The sequence below is a fragment of the Euprymna scolopes genome, chromosome 15, assembly GCF_053919585.1.
Source record: "Euprymna scolopes isolate OS-2025 chromosome 15, ASM5391958v1, whole genome shotgun sequence".
Classification (NCBI taxonomy): domain Eukaryota; kingdom Metazoa; phylum Mollusca; class Cephalopoda; order Sepiida; family Sepiolidae; genus Euprymna; species Euprymna scolopes.
The window spans coordinates 24,452,668-24,467,725 of record NC_136496.1 but is presented as its reverse complement, the minus strand read 5'-3'; the positions used below and the strand labels follow the sequence as shown (position 1 = coordinate 24,467,725).

Genomic DNA, 15,058 nt, shown 5'->3' with positions numbered 1-15,058 from the left:
GGGATTGTTGTCATCTTTACTCCATTGAACTGAACTAAAAATTATGGTTATTTTTGTACTAATAAGTATTTTGTACTAATAAGTAAGTAAATAATTAAAATAATAATAATGTAAAAATGTAAAACCATTATGTAAATAATGCCATGTAAATAATAATATAAATGTAAAAATGTAAATAATGTAAATTATGTAAAAAGTAAATATACAAAAGTAATACCTTAGATAATATATATAATAATAAAGCAAATATTGCTAATACTAACACAATTCAAAATGAAGTAAATAATGTAAATGAGAATAATAATGTAAATATTATTGTTAAAATATAAATAATAACATAGTAATCAAAGTAAAAAATAATAACGTAAATATGTAATAATAATGTAAACAAGGTAATAATAATGTAAACAATGTACGGAATAATAATGTAAATACAATTTGAATAATATAAATACTAATGTAAATAACTATAATGTAAAAAATGTAATGATGTAAAAACGTACACAATAATAATGTAAATAATGTAAATAAATACTAGTAATAATTTTACTCATTAAAATAATAATAATATTGTAAATAATTCACATAATATTATAAATAATAATAATGTAAATAATAATAATGTAAATAGTAAATACTAAATAAAAATTAAAAATGTAAATAATAAATATGTAAAAATACAAATAATGTAAATAATTAACCTAACTATGCAGATAATGTAAAAAATAATACTGTAAATTATAACTCAAGTACATAATTTAAATAATAATTATGTAAATTTTAATAAAAGCCGTAATGTAAATAGAAACGTAAAAAAGTTATATAAAAAAATAATGTAAATAACGTAACTTAAATAATGTAAGTTTTAATTTAAGTAATGAAATAAATAATGTAAATTATCTACATAACAATGTAAATAATGTAAATAATAATAATTTAATAATAATAATGTTGATAGTGTAAATAAAAGTAATGATCGGTATAATAATGTGTGTAATGTAAAAAGATAAATGTACGTAAAACAATAATGTAAATTATAATGTTAATCTATATATATATATAAAAGCGAACATGTTTATGTATGTGTGTGTGTGTTCTTTTTCGTGTATGTCCGCAAAATGATTTTTTTCCTCGGCCTTCTCGCGAGGTTCGCTTATACTTAAAACTTTTTATATCATGTCTAAATCATAATAACTAGAACTTTACAACGGGGGTCGCATGTATATTTAATTAGTCCGAATTTTATCAGATCGCCGCGTCTTCGAAAAGCGAAAGCGAAGATCTGGCTTACAGTGCAAAACTAGGTTAGACACAACGTCACTTCCTCGCACCTGTTTTTTCGCTTCATAAACATTCATATAACGTCCTTATCAGTTCTTCTGCCTCGTTGCCGAGATGGTTAGTTGACTGGCTTTTTCCCCTTTCCTTTCCACCTTGGCATCAAGGCTTCGGGGTTCAATCCTACTTTCCTACTAAAACTTTTTTATCTTTTTCTCAAATGCACATACAAACGTCGGGTATCCCCCGCTAGTAATGAATAAAATAATAATGCAAATAAAACCAGAGTAAATAAATTCAAAATATAATTATATTATATAAATATAACTTTTACGATAATGTAATTAATGTAAAAATGTAACCAATAATATTAATAAAAAACAAAAATAAATTAATAAAATAAAATATTGTAAACGATAATAATTTTAATAATGTAACTAATAACAATGTAAATAATAAACATGTAAATAATGTAAATGACATTAATGAAATTAATGGAAAAAAATAATGCAAATAAAAATAATGTTCATAATATGAACTTAACAATCCTTATATGATAAATAATAGTACCGTAAATAATATCAATAAAGGTGTTATAAAAGTTATATTAACATTAATAATCTTAACATTTAAATGTAAATAAAATAAATGTAAATAATCTAAATAAGAATGTCAAATTAATAATATAAATTATGTAATAATAATAATAATAATAATAATAATAATAATGTAAACAATGAAAGTAATAATGTAAATAAATATAAAATAAAGTATTGCCAACAATGTAAATAAAAATGTAGATAATAATGTAAATTATGAAAATAATACTAATGAAAACAATGTAACTATTAACAATGTATTAATTCTAATAAAAATAATGAAATTACTCATGTAAATAATGTAATTAATAACAATGTAAATAATAATAATATGAAAATAAAATAAATAATGATGCAAAAAGTAATAATTTTATAAGAATAATGTAAATAATCTCAATAAAAATGTATATAATTTGAAAAATAATAACATAAATAGTAAAAAAAACTAATAAATAATGTAAATAAATATAATGTAATTAATAATATTGTAAAAATGTACATAATCAGAGTGTAAATCATCGCAAATTAAATGTTAAAATAAAATAAAACAAATAATATAAATTGAAATAATGTAAATAATGTCAATAATTATGTAGAAATGCAAAGAATAACACTAAAAATTATATGTTAAATAATGTGCATGTTATATGAAACGCATTTTTTAATTTTATATATATACATATATATATGTATATATACAAATTTATATATATATATATATACATATGTATATATGTGACTACTTCATTTAATCACATACATTAATATACGAAAGCATAAATTATGCGTAAACAAAAATTATTTACTTCAAAAGTGCTCAATACGTAGGTAGAGCTAGTTAGTAACTTATAAAATATATATTTACTTCAACAGTGCTCAATATATGAGTAGAGCTAAGTAGTAAGTTATAACATATATATGGCAGTTAAGCTACACAGAATATTTCTCGTTTCATCCACGCTAGGATTCGTCAGGCTTATGAATATATATATATATATATATATATATATATATATATATATATTTTATTAAACAGGCTTATATTAATAATGTTGCAGGTAAACACATTCAATTTGTCCTACGGAGGTTGACACAACATACCTATTTATAATAAATATTCTATACAGCACATGTAAAACATATGGATTCATAGGATGCAGAGACAGAAATAAGAAACAAAAATACGTATGCAACAAATCTACGATACAAACATTTAAGAGTTTCACTTGTTGATACTTACCTAATGCAGATGAGAAAAAACTCAAGACTCCAACGGCGAAAGTTTTATCCGTATCTGACACAGTGCTGTAGATATAAAAACGCCTGGCTGTTTCAGAGCAAATAAAATAAACGTTGCAATATATATATATATATATATATATATATATATATATATATATATATATATATATATATATATATATATATATATATCATTTATATCATTTATATTGTTTCGAAAATTTAGCAGAATAAAAAAGCCGTTCTTAATTGATTCTTAATTCATTTGTGATTTTTATCCAATGTAATAATATATTCTGTTGTATGAAGAAAACACACACACGCACGCGCACACACACATATATGTAATTATATATATATATATATATATATATATATATATATATATATATATATATATATATATAACATTTACTCACATAAAATTAATATACGGAAGTATAAATTTATGAGTAAACTTTAAGTATTTACTTCAAACGTGCTCAATACGTAGGTAGAGCTAGTCAGTAATTTATAAAATATATATGGCGAGTAAGCTACACTTAATATTCCGCACTTCATCCACTCTAGGATTCGTCAGACTCTGCGCGAATTTTATGGTTGTCTGGCGTTTTTATATACGCACCTTCTATTGAGATTTTAGTTAGCCAATCAGCTTTCTAGTATCCACCGCGCCCTTCCTATCAGCCAATGAACATGCACTTACAGGACAAAGGCCTATTTGACGTCTGGTTGACCTGATTCTTTGTGTGTGTTCTATTTAGCCTGGATATCTAGTGTATTGGCCTGCTTTAAATTTAGGTTAGTTTTTTATGTTAGTTTTTATATATATATATATATATATATACATACATAAATACATACATACATATAAATCTATGATAGTTTATGCATAGGCATGTTTATTTATTTTATTTATTTGTGTATTTTCTATTGTTTTTTAGTTTTAAAGTTATTTTGTATCTCTAACCTAGAGTAAATTTTCTTCTGTGAACACAGCTGAACGCTATTTCTCTCCTACTCCTACAGTTTAATAGAGTTTGAGGTTCTTTAAAGTACAGGATCGCAAATTTTTCATGAAGGCATAATCTACATGGGTCGTCTAGGTCTCTACAGGTGTTTGTTTGTCTTACTATTTTTCATTTGACTACCGACGAACGGCCGATGTCCTTTAGTTCCCAGTATTTATTTGCTAGCTTTGTTTTCATACGGTGTTTTTTATTGTTGAATGTACTTTTGTGGTCATAATATCGAGTTTGAAAATCTAAGGAGTCATACCTACGTAATATTTCTTGTTATTCGGGTTTTCTTTGGCGAATATTGTGGCCTGGTAAACTATGCTTTTGGTTAGACATTTATTTTCAAGTGGGCAACATGTGCGGTATCTACAGTTACATTTATCTTGTTCGTTATTAGTATTTTTATTTTAATTCCTAGTATGGTTGTTGTTTTCCGGAGTGGGTTTATTATTATTATTATTATTATTATTATTATTATTATTATTATTATTATTATTATTATTGTTATTATTATTATTATTTCTGCTAGTTATATATGCGTCTTTTGTGTTAGTTTTATTTTTGTCATGGGGTCTCCTTTTTATTGTTTATTTTGTTGTTGTTTACATTGTTTTTATTTGATATTTTGTTATTATGTGCTTTAATTATCATCTCTAAATTATCACAGCAGCTGTAGGATAACTTTAGGGTATTTTTTAGAAAATTTTGTGTAAGGGGTTGGTTGCGGGAAAGTTCTTTTCGATAAGATCTAGAAATTTCTTGCCACGTTTTGTTTTTAACATTCGATTGTATGGGACCGTATACCAGATTATAATTCTTTTCTTCTATTGTTAATTTTATTATAGTTGTTATTGTTTTGTTACTTATATTTGATATCAATATTTTTATTAAATGCATTTTCATCGCTTGAGTTATTGCTGAGTCTCAATAGAAGGTGCGTATATAAAAACGACAGACAGTAACAAAATTCGTGCATGAGCCTGAAAAACCCAAGAATGGATGAAACTCAGAATATTCAGTGTAGCTTAATCGCCATATATATATATATATATATATATATATATATATATATATATATATATATATATATATATAATAGATGTCTATACTCCAAAGTTCAAGATGCTGACCATCTTGCCGTTTTTGTTTTTTAAGTAGGTCGAAATGCATAATTCATTACAGCAACTGTTTCGTAGTGCAGATTTTATATATATATATATTATATGTATATACATATTATATATATATATATATAATAAATGTCTACACTCCAAAGTTCAAGATGTTGACCATCTTACCGTTTTCTTCTTTAAGTTGGTTGAAATACACAATTCATTACAGCAACTGTTTCGTAGCGCAGATTTTTTATGTAATTATAATGTAATTTTTTAAATTCATTCCGTCCTTAACTCATCAGAATAAAAAAATAATTTCTCAACTTTTAAATAAAATAAAGGAATGGTTACAAAATTCGAAAATTGGAAAACAGTTGCAATATTTTTTTCAACTTCTTACGCCATCTTTAAATTTTTACTTTTTTTTAAGTTGAGAAGTATTGTGGATACTAGCAAATACCCATCGTTGTTCTGTCATAAAGTACGCTTACATATTTCGTATTTTTTGGTTATAGAGACAATACTCGTATTTTTTTTATAGAGAAAAATCTGTGTTGATTATTATATTTTGCCCAATATCCTATTTTTGTTATATAGACATTTCTCTATAGATTATTGTAGTGTACACAATATATAGCAATGACCACCCAGCCTAATCTGGACGTAAAATACGCGTAAATATTAAAGCAGATTTCCTATTCATTATTGTATAGTGTTTTCAAAAGTAAAAAGAACATATTATTAAGATTCCCACAGTTAGACTCGAAACAGAAACATTTAGATCTCATTCGTCATCCGTTATAATTAGAGCTAACAAAAATGGATATAAAAATATGGACGTTAATCGAAATTTACGTATAACTATCTTTGCGCATGCGTAGAGAAGCACTTTAAGTCAATATACGCCTCCTAAAATCCATTTAATTTTTTAATATTTCAACCCCCTAGCAGCTATTCTTACCGATGAAAAAGCAAATCCAGTTTGTTCCAGTTTCAATCTATGGCCCCACACTAACAGACTCTTAAAAAAAGAACACGTTTAGCTACAACCACTATCAACAATTCCTCCCACAAACTCTCCACCTCTGCCCTTATATAAATACAAAGTCCCTGAATAAAGATTCTTTCTTAAAATTGCCCGATTGTGGAACTTCTGCTTGTGTGCTTTCCAGTTGGTTCTATCATGGTCGTCTTTCAAATCAAATATAAACATGTCTTTGTTGAGTCGTCTGATTAAATAATCAAATTTTTACACAATTTTAACCACTAACCATCAATACAATGCTGTCTCAGTGACCATCGTACACCCATTAACCCTCATCCCCGAGTTGGCTTTTGGATTTGATAAGTGAGGCTTCATTTTAAATCAAAACAGTGGAAAACTTACCGTAATACAATAAGCATATGTGGTCCAATTGTAACGCACTCAGCAAATGCCCGGATTGCAAGTACAGCTGCTATAATGTATAGCCCACTGCAATCTGAGGGGCACGTCCCTGGAAGAACGGTTTGGTTCCCCCCAACGCACGTGCAGTGTTCATAGCCCTTTAAAGATAAAAAAGAAAACGATTAAGAACCCGTTGTACGCGGGTGTAACTAACACAACTATACAAAACCTAGTTGATTTTATGCTGATAGGTTTCTAGGTGAATCTGAGTGCGTAAAGTTTTTTTTTTAAATATTGTTAGGCTATATAGAGCAGAACAGATTGATATTTTTCAAAACAATGAATTAAGTCAGATGTTCACATAAAAATCAATCTGTAAATACGAGCCGGTTTGACAAAACAAGGATGTTTATACGATGGGCTCGATCGTACCAAATGACTTCTGACGGGCATAGAAAGTTGTTATTCTGGATAAACTGTTTTGAAGTCATACATGATTTAAGATATAGTAACTATATCAATACTAAAATGCATTCTACGATACATCATTAGATTTTGACATTCTACGATACATCATTAGATGTTGACTAATCGTAAATCTTATTTTTTATTCAATTTTGACCCCAAACAAGGCACAATGCCACTTTGAAGTAGGGGGCTACTATCAGGGACATAAGTTGCAGGGGTATTATGAAGGGAGATGAGCAGCAAGGTGTCTGTTAACATTACATTTGAACTTCTTCATGTCAGTACAGTTGGGAAAGCAGTATCCCTGCTGCGAATTCCAAAGTCTAATAGTTCTGGGGAAGAAACTATTGGAGTAGAAGGCTTTCTTACACCTAGGGATCTCTTCCGTGAAGGTGTGAGATTTAGCTGCTTGTCGGGTTTGTCGGGGGTGTTTACGACGAGGGGGTACAAGTGCTTGTAGTAGACTTATCAATTTTTAAAGATATTCCGAATTCACGTGCTTCTTTTTTACAGTTTATAATACACTAGCGTTGCCCAGTCGTAAGACACGCTTAAATATGATATTTTAATTCAAGAAAAGTACGTATTTATTATTATCGAGACAAGTCTCTATCGGTTATTAGATTGAACCTATTATATAGTAGTGATATTAACTCCCTTCCTTATAATATATATCTGACTTGGGTACCATCAGCTAGAATCAAAACCTAAGCATACAACTCCCCACCCTCAGTCTTAAATCGCCTGTTTAAATAATGAAATCCTACTAATTTCTACGATTTATAATCATCATCGGTCGTCTGATAATCATTATCTCTCATCCTCGACTGGATTTGAGCCTTGATAAGTGGCGCCCCTCTGTTGTGAAAATGTACTTTACTTCTATTTCACTATTCTTTTATATATCAATTCTGACACATACATTTCTTACACTTTCTATGGATTTTTATTGGGTTATTGCGATTTAAACGTAGCATAAATAGACACCCGTATGTTGTTTAAACAGAAGGTTATACTCACAATACCAGTCGAACTCTTTCGGTGACAACCGGCCATACATGGTGACAAAAAGTTTCGACCATCTTCCCCACACACTGGTTCATATTCGAACTCATCGCATTCACAATTACGGCAGTATAAATGAGTAGAATTGGGCTGAGGTGACATTAGTTTCGAATCTGACCTGAAACAAAAAGAAAAGAAAACAATACAAGCTGCTTAAATCAAGTAAAAACTAATATATATATATATATATATATATATATATATATATATATATATATATATATATATATATATATATATATATATAAATCTGAATGTCTGTGTGTGTATGTCTGGTCACGAATAGGCTCCTACATGGTTTGATCTGGCAGAACGGTGGTTCAAATTATGGGGTCTGCGTTCGCGCCTGGTCCATAAAGTATGGAAATAAAAATATTAAAAATTAATAAAAAAAACGTTTGCAAGTGTTTTTGATATAGATGTATATAAGAATACTTTGATAAGTATGTTTGAACTTAAACAGTGACGGTATAGTAAATATATATAACTACTTCATTTACTCACAAAAAATTAATATACGAAAGTATAAATTTATGCGTAAACTTTAATTATTTACTTCAAAAGTGCTCAATACGTAGGTAGAGCTAGTTAGTTAGTTATAATATATATATATATGGCAATTAAGCTACACTGGATATTCCGCGTTTCATCCACTCTAGGATTCTTCAGGCTTATGCGCGCATTTTTGTGGTTGTCTGTCCTTTTTTTTCACGCACCTTCTATTGAGATACTAGAAAGCTGATTGGCTAACTAAAATCTCAATAAAAGGTGCGTGTATAAAAAGGACAGACAACCACAAAAATTCGGGCATAAGCCTGAAGAATCCTAGAGTGGATGAAACACGGAATATTCAGTGTAGCTTAATCGCCATATATATTTTATAACCAACTATATATATATATATATATATATATATATATACATATAATATAAAGCTGAATGTCTGTGTGTGTGTCTGATCACGAATAGGCTCCTAAATGGTTGACTATTTAAAAAAAAAACTGATTACATATAATGATAGAAGATGTATCGAGACGCAGGAATGGGTATGTTTGATCTGGCAGAACGGTGGTTCATTAAAATTGTGGGGTCTGCGTTCGTGCCTGGTCCACAAACTATGTAAATAAAAAAAAATAAAAATTAATAAAAAAAACATTTGCAAGTGTTTTTGATATAAATATACATGAGAATACTTTGATAAGTATGTTTTACCTTAAATAGGGATGGTATAGTAAAATTGGGGGGGGGGTCTGCGTTCGCGCCTGGCCTTCATATAATGGAAATAGGTACAAATTTTAATAAAGACTTTTCATATCTATCTGCATAAGTAAAATTTTATAATTATGTTTCAGTTTGCAGAAATATGGTATGATAAAATTAAGAGGTGTTCGTTCGCGCCTGACCTCCATAGAATGGAAATATGTCACAAAGTTTAAGAAGGTTTTTTCATATAGATCCACAGAATATTGTGATAAGTGTTTTGGTGTGAACAAGTATGGTATAATAAATTATGGGGTATATCTATTTTATTTTTACTTTCATCATATTTTGCTTTGGTTTTGATACCCCTCCCCCAAATTTGAAGCTATCTCTTTACAAGCCTTCCTTTTCATAACCTATCATACTTTTATAAGTCAAAGTCCATTTAATGTAGGCTGTTTTTGAACCCAGTCAACGACGGGTATATATATATAAAATCATTTGCACAGCCAAACCAACGTTGTAGAATACAAGAACCAAGAAAGCTAACAAACCGGAAGTCCAATACTCAAGTTTCGTCCCCATTTGGGCTCATCAATTAGACACATCCGGAAATAATTATACATTTTTTGGAAATAATTATATATTCTCTCACACTCTCTGAAAATTTTACACACACACACACACACACACATACACACACACCACACACACATATATATATACACAGTGTATCACAAAATTGAGTACACCCCTCACAGTTCTTCAAATAATAAATATACCTCTTCATTAAACAACACTGAGAAATGATTGTTTGACACAATAAAAAGTAGTCTGTCTGCAGCATATATCACAGAGTTACTTTAATTTCCCCTCAAAATAATTTAAAATATAACTATTAAAAGCTAAATCCCTGCAAACAAAAGTGAGTACACCCTTTACGAAATGTTATCAATATTAACATACAACATGTCAAGTCTCAATATTTTGTGTGGCCACCATCATTATCCAACACTGCCTTTACTCTCCTGGGCATGGAGCTTACGAGAGCTTCCCATGTGTATACTGGAATGATCTTCTGCTTGAGGATGCCCCAAAGATATTCTATTGGGTTCAAGTCTGGCAACATGCTAGGCAAATCCATCATCTTTACCCTCAGCTTCTTCAGTAAAGCAGTGGTTGTCTTGGATGTGTGTTTTTATTGGTCATTTTCCTGCTCTGCGACCTACTTTCTGGATGGAGGAGATCCTGCTCTGCTGTAGTATTTGAGAGTACTTGTTGGAGTTCATGTTTCCCTCAATGAATTTATTTTGAAAAGTGTCCGCCAAAAAGACTTTTTCTCGACCATTATTCATCTACCTATTTGTCTAATAAGAACCCAAGTTTTCCCAGTTGGGAAAACTTGAATCCTTGCTCCGGAAAAATATCCAGTAAATGAAACGTTGTTTAGTAAATCGTTATTTTTATTTTTTTTATTTTTTCCATTTCCATACACCAAACATGGATATAAATATCACTAAAACATCCGCTGGGTCATAAGCTTTTTTTTCGGTACCTTATTTGCCTGGGTGGGTTGCCAGTAGGATGAGATAAACCGCGCCACACACATACACGCACAGAGACAGTAAATTGAACTACCCAAGGAAGATAATAACTTCCGGTGAATACTGGAAAAATATCCAGTATATAAAACGTTGTTTAGTAAATCGTTATTTTTTTACATTTTTTGCATTTTTTTTTTTGCATTTCCATACAACAAACATGGATATAAATATCACTAATACATACGCTGGGTCATAAGCTTCGTTTCAGTACCTTACTTGCCTGGGTGAATTGCCTGTAGGCTGAGATAAACCGCGTCACACAGAGACAGACATTAGGAAAATTTATAATAAGATGTATGTATTTTAAACATTGAATTAGAGATAAAAAGAAAGAATAATTAAAAATTTAGAAGTGTAGTTAAATTCCTTTTCGCTTTGATAATATATAGTTAATCAATATAAGAAAACAATTGATAACAATAACACCGTGCCTAGTATTAATCAAACAGTTTATAATATTATGCGCCTAGTATTAGTCAAATAGTTTATAATATTATGCGCAATTACCGCTATTTCCTTTTCTTTATCATGAACTATTCTTTTCTGTTTATTCTTTTCTGTTTTAATAAGCCTATCAAATCCGTCCGCTATACATTAAGTTTGTGGAATCTAGCAAGTCACTATTCACAATGTCACATTCAAAAATATCTTTTTACAAATAGTTACTTTAGATTTTATGTATTAAATTGAAGCATAATGAAAGTTAAATTTGGATTGAATTTTACGGATAGCTGCACACAGCAGGTAGTAGTTATAGAAACTGTCCCTGAACTAGAGACTGATACGGTTTATATATATATATATATATATATATATATATATATATATATATATATATATATATATATATATATATATATATATAAGAGCAAATAGTTAATAAAACATGTTAAAAAAACACTTTGAAAAATAGTTAAAAACATATTTAATTTGAAAAGGCATCAAATATTTTTGCAGGCAAAATCCGATCCCGCATTTTGCTAATTCCTACCCTCTGATGGTTGGGAAAGTTTCAGGTACCTTAATATATAGTCCCTCAGTCCTTGCTTTCACGGAAAACATTAGTCTAGCTGAAACTATTACCAATAGTTTCCCCTACTCTTTATCTGTGCCTAAACCTAAACGTAGACGTGTCTGTCTGTCTGTCTGTCTGTCTGTCTGTGTACATTTCCCTTCGCAATAACTCTGTCAATTTTCAGTCTACAGACTCGAAACACCCGGGCAACGTCGGGCACCTATGCTAATATATCTTTAAAAGTGAACGTGTCTGTGTATCTGTCTGTCTGTTTCTGTGTGCGTGTCTGTGTGTGTACATTTCCCTACGTAATAAATCTGGCAATTTTCAGTCTGCAGACGCGAAATTTGATATACAGGGTAGTGAGATTTGGGAAAATCTTTGTAATCCATTTTCGGCCAGAAATTTGGCTGTTAAGAGGTCGAAGTTTAACGATTTGACCTTTGAGAACTCTACCAAACTCATCCAAGAATTTTTGGTCTAAACACTTGACTTTTTAGATATAGGTTCCTTTGACATGGATCTAACTTAATTACTTAGTTTGAGCCCAAAACAATAAATGCCATAATAGGAGTCTCTACCAAATTACTAAGCCAATTTCTGGTCTAAACATATGAAATTTGACATAAAGTATATTCAGAGAGAGGGCACACTTTTTAATCGGTTTGGGTCGAAAATTTGAGCTGCCAATATATACATGTATGTATGTTTGCATGTCTGCCAAAAACTTTCGACAGAGGCGACCCATCACTATCGTTTTGAAGCTCGACCGTTTAGACGACAAATACGGAAAAATTGGCTAAAAAACATTAATATCTTCTCTCCTCAACTGGGAACTTCTCTATTGGGAGGGTTCGCGTTTTTCACCGATATTTTCAAAAGTCTTCCCTCTGTTCGATTGTCTAGCCTTAATTTAAGCCTAGGTCACTTCCGCTTTGGTGGTGGTCGTTACAGCAAATACGTCACGTTTTTTCCTCGTTCTTTTCCTCCTTTGCGGTTCGGGTTTGAGCCTGCCTTCCTAGTACCACTTTTATTTTTTTTTTGCTCAACATACACCTCCAAACACCCGGACAAGCCGGGCTGAAATGCTAGTATATATCTAAAGAGAGAGAGAGAGAGAGAGAGAGAGAGAGAGAGAGAGAGAGAGAGAGAGAGAAGGCGGATGTTACAACGAAAGGAAACAATGGAAAAATGTGAATTAATGTACCTTAGGATCAGATGAGTCTCCTCAAACTGTGGCTGTGGGCAAGTAATTGCAGGGCAAATCCAGAGTAAAATCAAGGCTAATACAGTTTGAACGAGCAAGAATTTGATGGATCCTTTCGGTCCCATTTTGAAGCATGCGGCTATAGTCCCACCGCTAATCGATCCAAGCGATGCCAGTAGAATATAGGAACCACCTGCAAGTAAATATGGTCAACATTAAAAGAGACATTTTACAATAACAAGGATGTTCCCAGTTTATCAGAGCTCCGTTTTCTCATGAAGATTTTTCTAAAACTTAAACCCTGCAGCCTTTTTTACAGAAAATAAAAATGCTAGTCCGTCTATCTTTTATTGTTCTGTTCATGGTAAGTGATTGACTGATCTGATTTTTATCGTTATTTCCATGGCAGGTGCTCATCTGAACTCCAATCTCTGGTCCCCCCTCGCCAATCTTTCACGAAAAACTACCGTCTAGCTGAATCCACTGTGAAAAATTTGCCCACTCTATATCTGGGCCTAAATCAAAACGTGGATTCCATGAACAAAGCTTCTTTCTTAGAACTGCACGCCTGTGGAACTCTGTTCCATCTGCCTGCTTCCCACTGAACTACAACTTGGATGTCTTCAAGTCCAATGTTAACAAATTCCTAATGAACCACCCCCTTAAGTAAACACTTCATCAAATCTCCACACTAACGTAATGTACTTGCAATAACCCTTATCCCTGAGGGGCTTCCGGGCCTTGATAAGTGGTGATCACTGTGTAAAAAAAAATACCTCTTTGTAAAACAACGATCATAGCAACAATTAATCCGACTAATAACTTTTTTTTTATTCGCCCTTATCCATTCGTCCATTCATCTGTTCGAACTTTTCTCAATAACTACGCCTTGGAATTTTTTGAAATGTTCCACAAACATTAAACATGATATGAGTAAAAAAGTAATAGAACGGATTTACCGGGAAAACTCCGGTTGCTCCCCCTCTCCCTAGGTGTCCCTTTAGGGTTAAAATGGCTAAAATTGATATTTTGTGCTTATTAAAAAAAATTTAATGCCTTGGACTTTTATAAAACTTTCGAAAAAGCTGTAACTAACTAATTTCTATATAATTTTGTTTGTCTATACTTCGCAATAACTCCCGGGTATGAGCAATGGGTTCTTTTAGGGGTATTAAAAAAACTACATTTTGGGGACTATTTTACCATATTTGCCCAAAACTTTCTGACTATGTCTATTTAGCAGTTTTGCATGGTGCTGAACTCAAATTTAAATATGTTAAGGCCTTGGTGATTTTGGCGGCTTAATGGGGGGGGGCAAATGATAAGCTTAGTCATTTCTTTGTTTTTGCATGGTGTAGAACTCAAATTTACACATATTAAAGGCTAAAACTGTACCCGTTGTTCATTTTCACCAGGAGTTGACGTCCCCTGGGGGCGTTTTGGGCTAAATGGGTGGGTGGGGGACAAATGCTGAACTTAGTTATTTTTTATGCCTCGTTCACTGTGCAGTTATGGGGGAATCATGCATGTTTCATTTGTTTTCTCTGTGTTCAAAACTTTAAGTTTCTCTCTTTACTCTTGCAATCCGTGGAAAAGGATATCAATAGTTTTTTTTTCCAGCCGACTATAATGTGACTGTCTTCAATAGGGGTGCTCAGCTAGAAGAATTTCTGCACTGACCGAATAAATAAATAAAGATATTATTCCTATGCCAGTCGGTCCTGGATATGACCTAAAACTATATCCGATGGTGAGGCTCCACCTTGCGGGACTTGGGGACTGTGGAACCACCCTTTAATTGCCATTTCTCCCAGGTCCACTCTGACCCGGAGTGGTAGTACATGTTAGGGTCCCAACTA

At 31.1% G+C, this 15,058-nt stretch overlaps 1 protein-coding gene across 3 annotated transcripts in view; it reads right to left on the bottom strand.

Annotated features, from left to right (window-relative positions):
* Positions 1-15,058, bottom strand: part of LOC145294226 (solute carrier organic anion transporter family member 2A1-like) — an 81,259-nt gene that overhangs the window by 1,532 nt on the left and 64,669 nt on the right. The window contains exons 8-11 of one of the 3 annotated variants that reach the window (XM_080141333.1): positions 13,200-13,392; positions 8,129-8,291; positions 6,641-6,798; positions 3,118-3,182 (exon numbers count right to left, since the gene is read on the bottom strand). In XM_080141333.1, the coding sequence (XP_079997459.1) occupies positions 3,118-3,182; positions 6,641-6,798; positions 8,129-8,291; positions 13,200-13,392 (579 nt within the window). The remainder of the gene's footprint in view (positions 1-3,117; positions 3,183-6,640; positions 6,799-8,128; positions 8,292-13,199; positions 13,393-15,058) is intronic. The other 2 variants (XM_080141334.1, XM_080141335.1) reach the window with 2 other exon arrangements.